General features: G+C 42.8%; 1 protein-coding gene across 4 annotated transcripts; it reads right to left on the bottom strand.

Moving 5' to 3' along the window:
* Positions 1-1,160: 1,160 nt before the first annotated feature.
* Positions 1,161-19,117, bottom strand: thap1 (THAP domain containing, apoptosis associated protein 1). 4 transcript variants are annotated; one of them, XR_009651877.1, is made up of 4 exons: positions 18,900-19,117; positions 14,691-14,886; positions 2,355-2,889; positions 1,161-2,189 (listed from the first exon to the last, which is right to left on the bottom strand). XR_009651877.1 is itself a non-coding variant. In XM_060912845.1 (3 exons), exons 1-3 carry the CDS (start codon positions 18,968-18,970, stop codon positions 2,428-2,430), a joined length of 729 nt encoding a protein of 242 aa, XP_060768828.1. In that variant the 5' UTR covers positions 18,971-19,117; the 3' UTR covers positions 1,161-2,427. The 4 variants fall into 4 exon arrangements, 3 of the variants coding, with proteins under 3 accessions (XP_060768828.1, XP_060768829.1, XP_060768830.1); XM_060912845.1 differs by having other exon boundaries at positions 1,161-2,889; XM_060912846.1 differs by lacking the exon at positions 18,900-19,117 and adding an exon at positions 15,001-15,126 and having other exon boundaries at positions 1,161-2,889.
* Between the last annotated feature and the right edge of the window lie 192 nt (positions 19,118-19,309).

Below are 19,309 nucleotides of genomic sequence, written 5' to 3'. Positions count from 1 at the left end.
CTTTAAAAAGTTTCATCCACTCGATTACTTAATCCAAATCAAATCATTTTAAAGGAGCATTTTAAAGGAACGGTTAGTAACATTTTAGCGCCATCTCCTGCCTGAGAGGAGAACGGCAATTTTATTGGTTAAAAAAAAAAATAGGATGAGCTTTTCCCTCCCTCCATCCTCATCCCATGTCCTTCAAATACCTTTTAAAAAATGCAAAAATATTTCATCTAAGCAGCTGTGATGCTACACTAGTTTCAGGGCTGGAAAAAATATAAGACAGAAGCTTGAAACAAATCAATTATCCAGAATTATTAAACAGTAATAAACATGGTCTCTTTACAATTATAAAATTATTCCAGGTCTAGAAACATGCTAAAAACAATTACAAACCACTCCTTTAAGAAGTTTTATCTGCTCGATTATTGAATCCAAATAAAATCATTTTAAAGGAGCGGTTTGCAACATTTTAATGCCATCTCCTGCCTGAGAAGAGAACGGCAATTTTGTTGGTCAAAAAAAATATGACAAGCTTTTCCCTCCCTCCTTCATCACACGTCCTTCAAATACCTTTTTATTAAAAGGAAAATATTTCATCTATGCAGCTGTGATATTAAACTAGTTTCAGGGCTGGAAAAAATATCAAACATAAGCTTAAAACAAACCAATTATCCAGAATAATTAAACAGTAATATCATGAATAATAGTTTTTCTATGGTGTCTTTACAATTACTAAATCATTCCAGGTCTAGAAACAAGCAAAAAAATTACAAACCGCTCCTTTAAGAAGTTTTATCTGCTCGATTATTTAATCCAAATCAAATCATTTTAAAGGACTGGTTTGTAACATTTTGGTGCCATCTCTTGCCTGAGAAGAGAACGGCAAATTTGTTGGTCAAAAAAATATATGACAAGCTTTTCACGTCCTCCCTCCTCATCATATGTCGCTCAAATACCTTTTAACAAAAAGCAAAATATTTCATCTAAGCAGCTGTGATGCTAAACTAGCTTCAGGGCTGGAAAAAAAATAATCAAACATAAGCTTGAAACAAACCAATTATCCAAAATAATTAAACAGTAATATCATGAATAATAGTTTTTCTATGGTGTCTTTACAATTACAAAACCATTCCAGGTCTAGACACAAGTAAAAAAAAATTACAAACCGCTCCTTTAAGGAGTTTTATCCGCTCAATTATTTAATCCAAATCAGGTATATGCAGATTTAACACAGGTTAGTAGATGAGGTCCATATTGTACTGTATGTCAGTGTTAAATGAAAAGAAACTGATGAATGTTTTGTGGAAACAAACAATCCAGCACTATGACCTGTCTAATTTGCGCAAGCAATATTATAGAACAAAGAGAGCAGCATAGTATTTATGAAACAACACGAAGCAAAGCAGGCAGGTGGAGTCATTTTGGAGTCGAGTCCTAGGAGACGTAAAGGAACAGATTATTTAAAGTTAACAGTAAAAACTCTGCAAATTTCTTTTAGGGTTAGATAGCGTCTTGTAGAAAGAAAAAAAAAAAAAAAGGGCGGGGGTCACAAGTACTAGTGCATTTTTTGTACAACACATTTGCAGCCTCTAGGAAATAAAGCAAAATTAACAGAAAAACATACAAAGAAGAAAAGAAAAAAAAATATGATCACACACTCTTTGTCCAGATCTAATTTGAAGAAGATAAAGTGCAAGTTATCCACTAGCTGATTTTCTCGCTATTAAAACCTTAACGTCGACCGTTTCATATTTCGACAAATTTATAAAGTGCTAAATCCGCCACGCCACTTTAAATCAATATTTTTTCTGTCATTCAAATTTTCATGCCTTCTTTCCTCTTTGTGAAAGTGCTCTTTCTGACGCTCTGTGCCCAAAAATATTTGGTGACATTAAACACATACTGGTCTGATCTTAGCTGTCTAACTGTATCCGAGTCGAACGTAACATACAGCGATGGAAAAAATGAATGATGCTCACCTTTAAAGGTGGTCTCTTTAATTTTTTTTTTTGCGTAGCTGTATCCTGGTCGATTTTAATTCACATTAATGACCTCAAAAAACAAACAAACATTCTTTATTTAGGGGCACAGAAAACAAAAACGCTGCGTTTATCAAACAGGAAAATCGAGTTACAAACAAACGTTACTGCTGTGAGATCAGGGGAAGGGGGCGGAGCTTCCGTGGTATCCGTTCCAGTCTCCTATGGCAAATAAAAATCACTGCTCGTGTTATTCAAGAACAATAACAGCATAAAGACAGATATTAAACAAATTCAAACAAAAATCATGTTAATACCATAAATCATTTAAAAAAAAAACCCATCTGGCCATTAGGGTAAAATGCTAACTAGATTGTTAACACGTACTCGATTATCCCTCGTTCTGAACACAAATCTTCCGAGCCTCGCCCATCTGAGTCTTTGCACCGTCCTGCGAGTCTCACAACCCCTCGACAGTGTGAATGCCTTTAAGTGTGGTGAGAAGTTCTCTGGGCAGGAGGACGTAGCTCTGCCCGAGCTCCAGCTCGTTCCCGCTTTTGGAGATCTCCTCCATGGCTCGGAAGCGCTCCAGCTGCCTTTCCTGCCTCCTGCACTTCTGCCGCAGCGTCTTCAGCTTCCTGCGCAGTTTGTTTAGCTGCTCCACAAGCTGCTCCACCCGCTTCTTCTGCTGCACGATGTCCTCCACCGTGTAATTGTGGTCGCACGAAACGAAGGCGCTCGCTCTCAGAGGGTCTTCCTCTTTCAGAGGGGCGCATGGAGATGGAGACGATACGGCGGCGGAGGCTGGAGAGGAGGGGCGGGGCTCTGGGGTTTGCAGGACGTCTGGTTCCGGGGTGTGTGTGCTGGGTGAAGGCAGGGAGAAGCTCAGCTCTGGAGTGATGGTTTCCTCGAGCGATTCAGCCTGCAAGACGGCAGACAGAAGGATTTATTATTCTTTATACCATACACAATTCGTACCCTTACCGAATGCATATACATTACTGAGTGCAAAAGTTCGCCCCCCCCAAATTAAAAACACATGGATCCAAAACGCAAGACAAATTCAGCAGATTTTGCCACAAAGTATCTCTGTTATGTCACAAATATTTATATAACATTCAGAAAAGGAAACACCAAACTTCATGACTTGTTACCATTTTAATTACGGTAATCAATCATCGTCTTCTTCCTCCTTGTCAGGGTTCGTGTAGACCCTATTGATCCACGTCATTTTAATTGGAGCATAGATTTACACCGAATCCCCTTCTTGCCGCAATGCTCCCATTTCTGGGCTTGTGAAACAACCATTCTCTCTCACACACACACACACCCACACCCCTGCGGACAATTAATGCCGCTTTTCCACTACCAACGCGGCTGAGTTGGGCTGAGCCGTGCCGTGCTGAGTCGAGCTGAGCGGGGCTGTTGGAGTTGCATTTCGACTACAACCGCGCTGGCTGGAAGTGGGTGGACACATTGGGTGGAGTTAGCGAAAGTGGGTGGACGTCAGGTGATGTCGTTAGGCGGCGCAAACAGTGACATCAGTGACCTTTTAAGCGGTAGTCTCACAACCCGGAGAGTAAACAATAAACATGGAGGACATGGTGTCGTTAGTGTTGCTGGTCTTGGTGCTGTGGCTTGTTGTCACCGACAACGCCAACAGATACTGGCAAGAGCGTATAGATGAGGCGAGGCGCATAAGGCTTCGTAATTCTCGTAATTCGCAATTCTTCTTCTTCCGGGTTTACGGTGTTTACAGATCCCAGCGTGCTCGCGGGGCGTGTGGGCATGTGAGGACACTCCTCCTCACCAATCAGTGCACAGGGGAGTGTCTGCTCACGCCCCAAGCAGCTCGGTTTGGCTCGCTTCAGCCCCGCTCCAAAACCGTGCGAGTTTTGGGGGCTGAGCAGGGCTGAAGCGAGCTGAGTCGTGCTGTTCTTAGATAGTCGAAACGCGAGCCATGTCGGGCTGAAGTGAGCTGAAGCGAGCTGAAGTGAGCTGAAAAAGGGTAGTGGAAAAGGGCCATTAGAGTCGAGTATCCAATTAACCTAACCTATATGTCTTTGGACTGTGGGAGGAAACCAACGCAGAAACAGGGAGAACATGCAAACTCTACACAGAAAGGCCCCCCCCCCCCATCAGCCACTGGGCTCAAACCCAGAACCTTCTTACTGTAAGGTGACAGTGCTAACCACTCCACCACTTTAATTAATATCACTCCTGATAGCTTAACATGCACTCTGGAGCAAACATCAAATATCTTAAGGGTGTACTAACTTTTGCACCCAACTAATTATATATTATGTAAATACGGTACATACATAAACTCTTTGAATAAGTGACATGAAAGTGCATGCTGTTCAAGGAAAAAAAAAAGTTCTTAACATAGGGTTTATTTATTAAAAGAGCAGCATGTACAGTGATGCTTGAAAGTTTGTGAACCCTTTAGAATTTTCTATATATTTATGCAGAAATATGACCTAAAACATCATCAGATTTTCACACAAGTCCTAAAAGTAGATAAAGAGAACCCAGTTAAACAAATGAGACAAAAATATTATACTTGGTCATTTATTTATTGAGGAAAATGATCCAATATTACATATCGGTGAGTGGCAAAAGTATGTGAGCCTTTGCTTTCAGTATCTGGTGTGACCCCCTTGTGCAGCAATAACTGCAACTAAACGTTTGCGGTAACTGTTGATCAGTCCTGCACACCGGCTTGGAGGAATTTTAGCCTGTTCCTCCATACAGAACAGCTTCAACTCTGGGATGTTGGTGGGTTTACTCACATGAACTGCTCACTTCAGGTCCTTCCACAACATTTCAATTGGATTAAGGTCAGGACTTTGACTTGGCCATTCCAAAACATTAACTTTATTATTCTTTAACCATTCTTTGGTAGAACGACTTGTGTGCTTAGGGTCGTTGTCTTGCTGCATGACCCACCTTCTCTTGAGATTCAGTTCATGGACAGATGTCCTGACATTTTCCTTTAGAATTTGCTGGTATAATTCAGAATTCATCGTTCCATCAATGATAGCAAGCCGTCCTGGCCCAGATGCAGCAAAACAGGTCCAAACCATGATACTACCACCACCATGTTTCACAGATGGGATAAGGTTCTTATGCTGGAATGCAGTGTTTTCCTTTCTCCAAACATAATGCTTCTCATTTAAACCAAAAAGTTCTATTTTGTTCTCATCCATCCACAAAACATTTTTCCAATAGCCTTCTGGCTTGTCCACGTGATCTTTAGCAAACTGCAGACGAGCAGCAATGTTCTTTTTGGAGAGCAGTGGCTTTCTCCTTGCAACCCTGCCATGCACACCATTGTTGTTCAGTGTTCTCCTGATGGTGGACTCATGAGCATTAACATTAGCCAAATGTGAGAGGCCTTCAGTTGCTTACAAGTTACCCTGTGGTCCTTTGTGACCTCGCAGACTATTACATGCCTTGCTCTTGGAATGATCTTTGTTGGTCGACCATTCCTGGGGAGGGTAACAGTGGTCTTGAATTTCCTCCATTTGTACACAGTCTGTCTGACTGTGGATTGGTGGAGTCCAAACTCTTTAGAGATGGTTTTTAGATTCAATTAGATAGAACGTTATTGATCCCTTTGGGAGGGTTCCCTCAGGGAAATTAAAATTCCAGCAGCATCAATACGGGATAAACAGAGAATAGAAAATAGAGAAAAACTTCTAGATAATTTAATTTAAGTATTTACATATACAAATATAAAAAAAGAATAAGATATGGTGAAAAAAAAAATCCAGCAGGAGAGGTATTGCACATTGTCCAGTATTGCTTTTTGTCAGGCTAGGCTACTGCTCCTTCCCGTCCTCTGTCCTCCTGTTACCCCTCCTCCCCCACAGAGAGGAGTTGTACAGTCTGATGGCGTGAGGGACAAAGGAGTTTTTAAGTCTGTTAGTCCTGCACTTGGGAAGGAGCATTCTGTCACTGAACAGGCTCCTCTGGTTGCTGATGACGGTGTGTAGAGGGTGAGTGGCATCGTCCATGATGTTCAGTAGTTTGTCCATAGTCCTCTTCTCTGCCACCGTCACCAGAGAGTCCAGCTTCATGCCGACCACAGAGCCGACCCGCCTGATCAGTTTGTCCAGCCTGGATGTGTCCTTCTTGGATGTGCTGCCCCCCCAGCACACCACGGTGTAAAACAGGACACTGGCGACCACGGACTGATAGAACATCCACAGGAGTTTCCTGCAGATGTTAAAAGGACCGCAGCCTCCTCAGGAAGTACAGCCTGCTCTGTCTCTCCCTGTACAAGTGGTTGGTGTTGCCAGTCCAGTCCAGCTTGCTGTCACACAGCCCGAGGTACTTGTAGGAATCCACAGCCTCCACCTCGACTCTCTCGATCAGAACTGGTCGTGACCTTGGTCTGGACCTCCCAAAGTCAATGACCAGCTCCATCGTCTTCAAGGTGTTGAGCTGCAGATGGTTCCTGTTGCACCACACAGCAAAGTCCCTCACCAGGCTCCTATACTCCTCCTCTCTGTCGTCCCTGATACACCCCACGATGGCTGGGTCATCGGCAAACTTCTGAATGTGACACAGCTCCGAGTTGCAGCAGAAGTCCGCGGTGTACAGGGTGAAGAGAAGAGGGGCCAGCACCGTGCCCTGGGGTGCTCCGGTGCTGCTAATCACAGTGTCAGACGTGATGTCCTTCAGCCTGACGTACTGCGGCCTGTCGGTGAGGTAGCTGGAGATCCAGGTGACCAGGCAGGGGTTTTGTAACCTTTTCCAGCCTGATGAGCATCAACAACACTTTTTCTGAGGTCCTCAGAAATCTCCTTTGTTCATGCCATGATACACTTCCACAAACACATGTTGTGAAGATCAGGCTTTGATAGATCCCTGTTCTTTAAATAAAACAGGGTGCCCACTCACACCTGATTGTCATCCCACTGATTGAAAACACCTGACTTTAATTTCACCTTCAAATTAACTGCTAATCCTAGAGGTTCGCATACTTTTGCCACTCACAGATATGTAATATTGGATCATTTTCCTCAATAAATAAATGAGCAAGTATAATATTTTTGTCTCATTTGTTTAACTGGGTTCTCTTTATCTACTTTTAGGATTGTGTGAAAATCTGATGATGTTTTAGGTCATAGTTCTTGTCTCGTCTTCTTCCGCTTATCCGGGACCGGGTCGCGGAGGCAGCAGTCTAAGCATGGAAGCCCAAACTTCCCTTTCCCCAGACACCTCGGCCAGCTCCTCGGGAAGAACACCGAGGCGTTCCCAGGCCAGCCGAGAGACATAGTCCCTCCAGCGTGTCCTGGGTCTTCCCCGGGGCCTCCTCCCGGGGGGACATGCCTGGAACACCTCCCCAGGGAGGCGTCCAGGAGGCATCCGAAAAAGATGCCCGAGCCACCTCAGCTGGTTCCTCTCGATGTGGAGGAGCAGCGGCTCTACTCCGAGCTCCTCCCGAGTGACTGTGCTTCTTACCCTATCTCTAAGGGAGCGCCCAGCCACCCTGTGAAGGAAACTAATTTCAGCCGCTTGTATCCGCGATCTTGTTCTTTCTGCCATTACCCAAAGCTCATGACCATAGGTGAGAGTCGGAACGTAGATCGACCGGTAAATTGAGAGCTTTGCCTCAAAGAATGGTTAAAGAAGAATAAAGTTAATGTTTTGGAATGGCCAAGTCAAAGTCCTGACCTTAATCCAATGGAAATGTTGTGGAAGGACCTGAAGCGAGCAGTTCATGTGAGGAAACCCACCAACATCCCAGAGTTGAAGCTGTTCTGTACGGAGGAACGGGCTAAAATTCCTCCAAGCCGGTGTGCAGGATTGATCAACAGTTACTGCAAACGTTTAGTTGCAGTTATTGCTGCACAAGGGGGTCACACCAGATACTGAAAGCAAAGGTTCACGTACTTTTGCCACTCACAGATATGTAATATTGGATCATTTTCCTCAATAAATAAATGACCAAGTATAATATTTTTGTCTCATTTGTTTAACTGGGTTCTCTTTATCTACTTTTAGGACTTGTGTGAAAATCTGATGATGTTTTAGGTCATAGTTATGCAGAAATATAGAAAATTCTAAAGGGCTCACAAACTTTCAAGCACCACTGTACTTTTTATCCATTTATAGTTACAGCCAGTGGTGTGGAGAGTCTGCGACAGAAGTTAATAAAATTCACCAGACAAAAATACTATGTTAAGAGCAGATAGCTTTCATCCAGCTTGGCTTAAGAATAACATTCCTCTTGGACAATTTCAACGTCTTAGACGTATTTGTGATACGAACCAGGAGTATGAAAAGCAGGCTAAAATCATGTCACATCGATTTACACAGAGGGGTTATCAAACAGACGTAATACAGAATGCTTACAAAAAAGCCCACTCCACCTCAAGATTGGAGTTATTCAAAAAAAAAGAAAAAACAAACAAACAGTCACCTAGTCAAGAGCAGGTTTACTTTGTTACCAAATATAGTAGTTTAGTCAATCCCATAAAAAGAGTAATATTTTCGAATTGGAATCTTATTAAAAGTGGCCCCATTCTTAGACAGGTGTTTCCGGTCCCTCCAAAAATTAGTTTTAGGAGAGCCCCCACTCTGCGAGACAAGTTGGTACCAAGTCATCTTAGCGTGAGCAAAAAGACTACTTGGCTCCACAGACAAATCCAGGGTACATACAAATGTGGTTTTTGCAATCATTGTTCAAACATCAAAGAGTGCAAACGGTTTGTTGATTTTAAATCAAATAAGATGTACACTATACAAGCATTCATCAATTGCAACACCACATTTTTGGTATATCGCTTATCCTGTTTATGTGGTTGTTTTTATATAGGCCGAATGAAGAGGCGACTTAAAGACAGAATGTCTAAACACAAGACCGCCATTAGAAAGGCTAATTTTGATTATCCTATTGCCAAACATTTTTATAATGTGCATAATAGCAATCCAGATAGTCTTATGATTGAAGGTCTGGAGACCATTAAGAACATTAGGGGTGGTGATAGATTAAGGTTATTATCATAGACCGCGGAACGAATTTGAACAAGGGGGGGCCACAATTGCAAGAGGGTGTCACCGAAATGTTAGGTCGGATATGATGCATATAGGCTACATTATACACGGACACGCACGTAATGCTATCAGTCATGACAGCCAGCACAGAACCGCGCAGATTAAAATGCACAAGAAAAGCACCTCGGTGGTCGGTGGTAACTCAAACTGCTTGCTTGGACCAGTACTAAAGCACTATAGGGAGAAACACTGAACACAGAGAAGTGCACTCGGCGGTGCTCAGTCAGAGGAAAGTATGGGAATATGCCTGCAGTTTTGTCAGAGCTGCGCGTGTCCCCGGGCGCGCGAGTGCGCGTTTCTACAATATGCCAGCACATAACTGCGCAGAAACTGTGCTGTGTACATTTTGCAAAATTTCATGCATGACGTATACATGTTGGTCAACATCAAAAAATATTGGTTTAGGAAATGTTTAAGCAAATGTTTGATTAAATTACAGCATGGGTTGGGTTTAAGTTCGATTTTGTCGACATGTTTTGAGTTGAAAAACACTCGCAGGCCAACATTTTATTTATTTTTTAATAATTTTCAAAAAGTTACCCGGGCCACGGCCCCCCTGGCCTGGGCGGTTCCGCGATCTATACAGAGAGAAACTTTTTATATATAATCTGTGGTTGGTAGAAGAGAGCAACTGGACTTGCTTGAAGATTCTTGAAAACGTTTCACCTCTCATCCGAAAGGCTTCCTCAGTTCTGTCTGACTAATAGGGAGTATCAGGTATTTATCCTCTCATGGATCATCATAGAATCCGAATCAGAATTCTGATGGCTGCATTGTAGGTGGCTGATAACAGACACCCACCTCTGTTCAGTGACGGCCGTTCCAGAATCTTCAAGCAAGTCCAGTTGCTCTCTTCTACCAACGACAGATTACTACGTTATGTACCTGGATGACTGAGAATCTTCACAGATATGTTTCTACGCACTTTAGGATGAGATCCCTTCGACTGGTGCGGGAGTATGAGAGGACTTCCAGAAAACTGGCAGACATCTTAGCCAGAGAGGATCGTTCATTTTTGTCAACCTGGAACGGCCATCACTGAACAGAGGTGGGTGTCTATGACATCTTTTATCGGTCACCTACAATGCAGCCATCAGCATTCTGATTCTATGATGATCCATGAAAGGATAAATACCTGATACTCCCTGAAGCCTTTCGGATGAGAGGTGAAACGTTTTCAAGAATCTTCAAGCAAGTCCAGTTGCTCTCTTCTACCAACCACAGATTACTATGTACCTGGATGACTGAGAATCTTCACAGACATTTTTATATATACAGTTTACAGGCTACAGCGTATCCAGGGCAAAATGAAGAAATTGATTTTCGTCCTTTTCTGTAATGGTCTATTGTCTGATTGTCTTTTTATGCCTCCGCCACCTTAAGGTGCAGGACGCATTATGTTTCCGGGTTGTCCGTCCGTCCCGAAACCTTGTGAACACGATATCTCAAAGGCTAATGAAAGGAATTTCACCAAACTTTCACCATTTGTGCGCTTTGGGACAAACATGAACTGTTTAGATTTTGAGGTGAAAAGGTCACAGGTCAAGATTACTGAGAGGTTGAATGTCCATCCCCAAATCACAACTTAAAGGTGCCCTTCCACCAAAAACGTTTAATACTGGCTCTTTTTGAAATACCATAGTTCACTCCGAGTTGCATATGCATGCTGCACGTAAAAATGTAATTCTACTCCCATTCCCTGTATTAGCTTATGAAAGAAAATAGTCGGAAAAACGTGCGGATCAGAAAAAGCCATACGAACTTGCGTCACCTCAAAAATTAGTATTCATGGCCTCGCCCACCTTGGCTTGCGACCGCCCATGGGAAGGAAGTTCGGATTTGATGCGCGAGGAGAGATAGCAGAGCCAGTGTTGCCAGATTGGGCGGTTTTGAACATATTTTGGGCTGGAAAACATCAGCAGTATCTGGCAACACTGAGCAGAGCCCATCTGGTCAGTAGCTAACGAAGAGGACCTAACAGCAAGTCGAAAACATGTCTGAACAAGTTCATGCCTATGTTATTTGTGGCAGTAACACATCAACGTTGCATTTCTTGCCCAAGATAGAAGAGGTGAAGAATGAATGGTTGGAATTTATCTTTGGAACACCACCAGCGAAGTATAATGCAGCGTTAGTACTGTGTTCTGATCATTTCAACCACAGTGACTTTTCAAACTTCGGTGCCTTCAGTAGTGGTTTTGCTTCGAGGTTGTTTTTAATACCTGGATCTGTGCCGTCAAGACGATCGACCACCAGCTCACAAGCTGTAAGTAAAACATGAGCTTCTTGTTCGAAGGTTTTTGTTACAAAATAGCATGTTCATATTCTCCACGTTAGCACGCATGACATGGTCACAAGCTAGGCAGGGATGAGATTTTTCCACTTTTTCTGAGTAAAAAAAACGACCTTTTTATATTATGCCAAATCCGTTGAGAATTTTTAAATTAATTTCGGGGGGTTGGGGTATGTTCCTTCATGCTGTTCAAACTTTATTAACTCCAATGATGTTTACACATTATTTGTAAGTCGCCATCTTTAGTCTCGTTGAATGTGATGTAAAATTTGCATTATCTACATTGTTATTGGTCAAAACATCGATGTCGAGACCATAATAGCCAATCAAAACAGTTTTTACAAAGGCACCCACATTCTTTTTTTTAAGTCGCTCGTTCATTTTATTCGTTTTTGTTCAGTAAAAACCCAAACATTTGTTGAATTTATTTTATTTCCTTGTGTCGCACATCAATGACGTCAGCGCGCGGTATTTTTCCTTTTGCGGTTTGTTCCTTCTCTCTCGCCGTAGTAAGACACCCAAATCCGCTTGTTCTGACCCACTGGAGGTAGCGTCACAGTGCTGTTAGCCAATCAGAGGTAAGACGTTTACATGTCATGAATATTAATGAGTAAGAGCTGAAATCCTATCGTTCTCTCCCCACCCGCTCCTCCACCAAACTAGAACAGCCTGAAACAGGAGAACCACAGCATTTTTTTTTTTCACCAAAACCGGCTCACAGGGCATTCAGTCATACTAGAGACCACCGCACAATTAATGAAAAAAAAAAAAAACGATGCAAGGGGACCTTTAATAAGGCGTGTAGTCTACCGGGCGGAGGCATCCCAATCGACGCCGAGTTCTATCTAGTTCTAAGTGTTTTCTTTTTCGTGCTCATATGGACTTAACCTAAGGGGTATTGCCATCTAGTGGCTTTTTCTTGAACTGCATACCTGTGAATTCATTACCAGTTTGCATTCAGGTGTTTAAAGGAAAAGGCAACTTTTGTACAAAATCACCACAAATAGATAGATAAATATATAAAGTAATTGATCATGGAATTTATAGAGAAAGAACAGACCGCATAACAGTATCTTTTAACTTTTAATAATATGGGCTTGCGCTGAGCTCAGCGAAGATGCGTTCCGCCATATTGATCTACTGCGTGACGTCATGCGGCCCACCACTGAAAAGAACTCTTCAGTGCGTCATGGTAATAAGGTAAAAAAACAGTACAATCGCTTCTTCAAAGTTTCACCAAATGGTTTTATTTATGCAACTTAAAGCTCATAATACTGTATAACTTTGGTCGAGTGAAAACACGGAGCAAAAACATGGCTGAATCCTGAATGACTCCTATTTGGATTTGTCCTACCAAGCCTACTGCGCATGCGCGAAGCGGCTCGGTTTTCCCTTTCAGGTGCTCTCGTTTTCTGTTAGAATTTGGTAAAGAAAAAAATAAATAAATATTATTTACCAGCTTACCGGGTCCATGAACATAAATCTGACAGCTGACAAGGTCGGGATATAAACGAATCGAATACAAGCCACCCGCCGGGACTCCTTACTGTCATCACAGTGATCTGTCTGTAAACACTGTTTTCATGGGCCCAGTGACGTCACAGATCAGAGGGAGGCGCATTAACGAAAGATTCTGATTGGTTTATAGTTGCCCGCAATCTCAAAATGGTTGCCTCCTCCAACTTCGGCTCCTCTGTGTCAATTCATGATTTCAAAGTTAAAAATATTTTTTCATGTTTGATATATAATGGAAATAATTAACGGAATTGATTACGTATATGTTTTTCTCCTATTACACACACTGTACAAAAGTTGCCTTATCCTTTAAAATTAGTTTACCTCTTCAGAGGAAATTGTTTGTTGGAGCAGCATGCCCTGAAGAAGGCTGTCTGTGCCACTACGCGTGGGTTGCTGCTCAGCTCATGTTTTCTGTATGAAATAGCCATGTAAAATAAAGGCTTTTTATATAGTTGGATACGAAGAGTGCCTTGGATTCCTTCTTTTTTCAAAGGTTTTTGCATTCCCTATACCAAAGAACACCTTCAATTTTTTAATTTTTATTGGGGGCCAAGCAGCAAAGCTGCGAAGGCACCCATAGGGATTCTACTGTTTCTTCTTATTATTATTCAACGTTCTTCCGCCTCTGCAAGTCTATGGTAACCCATAGAACCGTCTGGTAAGAAGTTGTGAAATTTTGCACACTGATTCTAGACAGTCTCAACATTCCACTCAACAAATTTCAGGCCTCTACCTCAAACCCTCTAGCGCCACCAACAGGTCAAAGTCGCAGGTACATTTCTGCTTGTAACTTTTGAACCCTTGGTCCGATTTTCAAAAACTTGGTATCCCTGGAATCCTTGGGCCAATACAAATCCAACGCACCCTATGACATCATTTTCCGCCCATACAGTTTTCCCGCCATTTTGAATTTTGTGAAAATCAATTAAAATGCTTCTCCTCCCTCAATTTTTGACCAATTTCTCCCAAACTTGGTACATAGCATAATTGGACCAAGCCGCGCAAAAGTTACGCTCAGTGTTTAGAATTTCATAAGCGTTTGGCCGTGGCCACCAATCAAAATTGGCTGCGCAGATGCGAAACAGGAAGTGTGCTCATGTCTCGGCCGCCCTTTGGCGTATCTTAAGAAACGAAACTTGGTGGCATTATGCCACACCCCTCCAAAAAGGCCCACAAAACATTTGGAACAAATTGGCCGCTAGGGGGCGCTATAACTAGGGAAAATGACTTTTGGCTCATATCTCATGATGCTTTTTGGGTAGAAACAAAATTCCACTATCTCTGGAATCCTTGGGTCAAGACGAATCCGTCGCACCTATTCTGCTTGGCCCCCACATTGCTGCTTGCAGCTATTTTTTTTATTTCTTTTTTCATCAATTCCTGAGCACTTTGGATTTTTTCTTATCTTATGAAGAAATTAATAAATGTTAAACAGCCTGTTTTTTGGAGCACGAACAGCGGAAGGGTTTCCTGTGGCGGAAAACAAAACACTGACACCGGAGTGTCTTTCCAAAAAGGTTAAATAAACATCCTGTAACAAATAAACAACCTCACCACAGTTCGTAATTTGGTTATCGTTAGTCTTCGATTACGTATATCGTATGCCATCCAAGAATGCTTTGTGAATTGTGTTACTATGGAAACGAAAACATGTGCATTAATATAAACCTGCAATATGCCTTGCAGCTGGAACTCCTTTCAGAGCTGTCGTTATAGAAGATGAATCAACACTTCCTGCCTAATCAGATCCAGTGACTTGAGAATAATTAAAAAGATATGGTTCAGAGGAAAGGAAAAAAACAAAAAAACAACCCCCCCCCCCACGTGATCGGGATGGCTCGTACCTTCATTTGTAACTTATTGAAACTGAACAGTGAAGGCACGGCGTTTTCCTTCAGCACCCGGTTGTTGCATTCCCGTTTGAAGCAGTCTTTGGTAAAGTGCTGCGAACAGATGTTGCTGTATTTCGTCGGTTTGAAATTGCGCCTCTTCATTGCCGAAACCCATTTCCCGCAGAGATCGGGTCTCGCCAGAGGGAATCTACATGGGGGGAGAAAAAAGAAAGAAACTTCATCAGGACTCCGATTCAGAGACTAAATTAGCCTGAACATGGATCAGATTTGGATTCGGTGAATTTTACAAGGTACAGCTCACAGCTCCAGTATTCCCAGTTCAATCCCAAACTCTGTGGGAAGTTTCACATGTTCTCCCATGTCAATGCAAGATTCCTCAGAGTTCTCTGGTTTCCTTCCATTACATTACATTAATGGTATTTAGCAGATGCTCTTATCCAGAGCGACGTACAACATACCCAGAGCAGCCTGGGAGCAGTTGGGGGTTAGGTGCCTCACTCAAGGGCACTTCAGCCATTCCTGCTGGTCCACAGAATTGAACTAGCAACCTTCTGGTCCCAAAGCTGCTTCTCAGAGCGGCCATGGCTCCCCTTCCACTTCACAAAAACATGCCAGTCGGTCAACTTGCCTCACTAAATAAACCCTAGGTGTGTGTTTGCTTGGCACATGCCCTGTGATGAACTGGTGTCCCATTCACAGCGTATTCCCATCTGACTTCCAGCGTTCCTGCGATCGATTTGTGCTCAAACATGACATCTCACCTGGGATAGTTGACATAATTTGGAACTCAGAGCCTGGTTATGAAGAGGACGTTAGTATCGGATCAGGATCAAACATCTTCTGCTCAGATGTTGAATAAGTGTCATCAGTTGCCAAATACCCCTTTTCCACCAAGGCGGTTCGAAGGCTGAACCAGTTCTTCATGTCTCGACAGCCAAAGAACCAGCTCTCGGTCAGGAAAACCAGCGCGACAGGAGCAACAATGCTTTGCTGGTCTAGAACCAAGAACTTTGGTTTAGAGGTGTGATTATCCAGGGCTCGACATTAAGGACTGCCCGATTGCCCAGGGCAAGTGAAATACGCATTTGGGCAAGTGGGATATGTCCCCAACATGGCAAGTCGGAATGAGCATATATTACGAACTAGCACCACAAAAATTAGGCTTTTTGATCTTTTATTTCAGTTCCTAAAAGCGTCCCTCACTACATAGCCGCCATTATGTCTTGGCTGTTTTCTTAGTCTCTGTTTCATTTACTGCTTTGCAAGTTATTTTATATCCCCCCCGCTGGTGTAGTATGGTACACATACTGTTTATAGACCCCTTGCGCATGACGTCACACATCACATGATAATTAGAGCTGGGGTCAGACAGACACTGTCTTTCATGCAAGCAAGGCTTAATCCGTCTTCAATATGGTTCATTTTTGTGCTGTTTTTACTTGTTCAAACGGAGAAATAGATAAAAGGCATTAACAACGCGAGGAGCTCAGCCTAAAAACTCCAGAGAAATTCACGATTGTATTTAAAATGTATTTTACAAAAACACAAAGTCGGAAGTGCGTATGGAAGAGTTCGCTTAAGAATCTCGTTTTATTTTTTTTCTGCTTGCATTCGAGTTAGCGCCTTCATGAAAGTGTTTGATTTTCTTACAGGTGAAGCCGCTTCCTTATTCGACACAGAAAACCCAGATTGGTTTCAAACAACTCGGGCATAAAAACTCAACAAGGAGCGACATGTGCGACAAATCCTGAAAGAACAGAACAGATTAAGAGCAGAGAGAGCTGGAGCTTTGTTTCTGTTATCAGAGGAACACAGTCCTGTGCAAAATATTTATATATATGTTTTTTCTTTTTGTTATATCATCCACCTCTAGGTTTAACCCCCCCCCAAAAAAAAAAACCCAAAAATCCCACGCTGTGTCATGACAGACCGGTTGCACTGATTTAGTTACAGGTTGCCAGGTCTGGATAAAACATCCACAACCTACACACTAAACAATAATTTTAAACTCAAACATTGTCCTGTCTGTCATGATGCGGCGTAGTTTTTTTTTTTAAACCTAGAGGTGGATAATATCACAAAAAAACCCCCAATATATAAATATTCTCAAACACAGTACTGTTCAAAAAGTCTTGGCACCCTATTGTTTTCTTCCTACAAACTTTGTTATAGATTTCTATTTAATGATTTCTACATTATCGAGTAATGAACCTACAGTCTGAGAGAGAGTTTTACACAAACACACTGAACTTTACAACAGCTGCATGCATGTGAAATGGAAATAAATCAACTAAGGTAGGAAAAACTATTTTAGATAAAATTGTTATTGTCAGTTACAAGTAAAAAGTAACCAATCACCAAACTTAATAATAAACTTAATCAATAACCAAATGTCAACTCAATGTGTGATCTTCATTTTATGTTGCAATTCACAACTATTCTATGGTTTTCCTAAGAAAAAAAAAAAGTAGTTCTCACAAAATAGGGGGCAAGTGATAATTTTGGAGGGGGGGGGGGGGGGGGAAGAGTGGAAATTTACCCCCACTTACCCCTCAGAGCAAGTGGATTTAAAAGTTAATGTCGAGCCCTGTTATGATGATCAAAAGACCAACTTTGTGAAGAGACGATATAGTCCATCGTTGTTGTGCTTGGCGCCAACATGTACAGTGATATAATGGGGAAGCCTAATGGTTAGAGAAGCAGCTTTAGACCAAAAGGTTGCTGGTTCGATTCCCTGGACCAGGAGGAGTGGCTGAATTGCCCCTGAGCAAGGCACCAAACCCCAAACTGCTCTGGGTGTATTGTACGTCGCTCTGGATAAGAGTGTCTGCTAAATGCCATTAATGTAATGTAATGTAATGTAATGTAATGACGTGTCTCTATGGTAGAAAAGCAAACCGGTTCTTCGAAGGTTTGCAAGTTGAACCGACTCCGAACCAGCCCTCGCTCCAGGCCAGAACTAGGACTAGAACTAGTTCACACTGGTGTAATGGTAGTCCTCGGTGATGGAAGTAAACACTTCATCCCAGTCAGTATCCACAGCGACACATCCTGGATAGGACAGAGTCACCGAGGAACAATTTAGAGTCACCAATCCACCATGTTTTTGGAGCGGTGGAAGGGAAGAAAACCTGGAGAACCTGAAGGAAAGCCATATGGACAAACAGAGATGTGATGATACATAATATTTTTGACACACAACCAAAGAAAGAAAAGAAAGCACAACTAGGTTCTGGGTTCGAGCCCTGCAGCTGGCGAAGGCCTTTCTGTGTGGAGTTGGCGTGTTCTCCCCGTGTCTGCGTGGGTTTCCTCCGGTTTCCCCTACAGTCCAAAAACAAACTGTTAGGTTAATATGGGATGGCCTTGAGCGAGGCACCGAACTCCCAACTGCTCCCCGGGCGCTGTTAGCATGTCTGCCCACTGCTCTGGGCATGTGTGCGCGCGCTCATTGCTCATGTGTGTGTTCACTGCTTCAGATGGGTTAAATCCAGAGAGGAATTTCACAAGTGTGTGATGAATAAAGTTGTGCTTTCTTTCTTCATCACACACTTGTGAAATTCCTCTCTGGATTTAGCAGTGAACACACACATGAGCAATGAGCGCGCGCGCGCACACATACCCAGAGCAGTTGGCAGACATGCTAACAGCGCCCGGGGAGCAGTTGGGAGTTCGGTGCCTCGCTCAAGGCCGTCCCAGCTTGTCTTTGGACTGTAGGGGAAACCGGAGCATCCGGAGGAAACCCACGCAGACACGGGGAGAACGTGCAGACTCCACACAGAAAGGCCTTCGCCGGCTGCAGGGCTCGAACCCGGACCTTTCTTGCTGTGAAAGCTTCACACATGCAGAATTAGCCTAAAAGGTGTCTTGGCTGAATCCCAAACGGCTCTGGAGACAGAGTGCACTAGGAAGTGCGTTAGGGCACCTAGTGCACTTGGTACACAGGAATTGGGATTGAACCCGAATGTGAAATAATGAGAAAGTGATGAGTAATCCAGCAGCACACGTCACACAGTTACAAGGAAAGGACATGATGTACAGTACAGAGTTTGGAGCTACTGGATGTCTGGTGTCCATTTTCTTTCTTTCTATCTATCTATCGAGCTGTCTATCTGAAAAGAGGGAAAAAAAGAAGCATCGACTTTCTCTCTTTCTCTTTCTTTCTCTCTCTCTCTCACGGTGAGCTCGTGAAGTCCCACTTACTTGTGAAACGAAATGTCCTTATCTTTATGATATCTGTTTTTACATCCGTACGCCGAGCAGGACTGCACCATTGTTTTAAAATCGCAGCCGAAATATCAGCGCTGTCAAAAGACTCCAAGGTAGCCCTTTTTAAAAATAATAACAATAAATTAGCTTGTTTTTAAACGTCCTGTCTCAGAGCTGTTACTCACTATTCCTTTTAGTACGCATGCGTGAAAATCTCGCGCATGCGCAGGTTACACTAGTGGCGTTTTTTTTCTGCCAGACTCCAAGATGGTGGAGCGAGTTGCGTTTAGTCACGTGATAACGGATCTCGAATATGATTGGTGCGTTCTTTCTTTTCATGCGACAGCTCAGTGTTGCTGTTGTTGCGTAGTTTCGTCTGACAGACATAATTATTCATTTGGACA

The sequence above is a fragment of the Neoarius graeffei genome, chromosome 28, assembly GCF_027579695.1.
Source record: "Neoarius graeffei isolate fNeoGra1 chromosome 28, fNeoGra1.pri, whole genome shotgun sequence".
NCBI classification, from domain to species: Eukaryota; Metazoa; Chordata; class Actinopteri; order Siluriformes; family Ariidae; genus Neoarius; species Neoarius graeffei.
The sequence above is the reverse complement of the archived record's forward strand: the minus strand, read 5'-3'. Positions and strand labels throughout refer to the sequence as shown.

Bases quoted from the DNA above. Each gene is read 5' to 3' on its own strand.
- thap1 (XM_060912845.1), bottom strand. From the start codon at position 18,970: ATGGTGCAGTCCTGCTCGGCGTACGGATGTAAAAACAGATATCATAAA. The intron at 14,887-18,899 runs GTAAGTGGGACT...CCCCCCATGTAG, and splicing joins AAGGACATTTCGTTTCACAA to ATTCCCTCTGGCGAGACCCG. The intron at 2,890-14,690 runs GTACGAGCCATC...GCCGTCTTGCAG, and splicing joins TCAATAAGTTACAAATGAAG to GCTGAATCGCTCGAGGAAAC.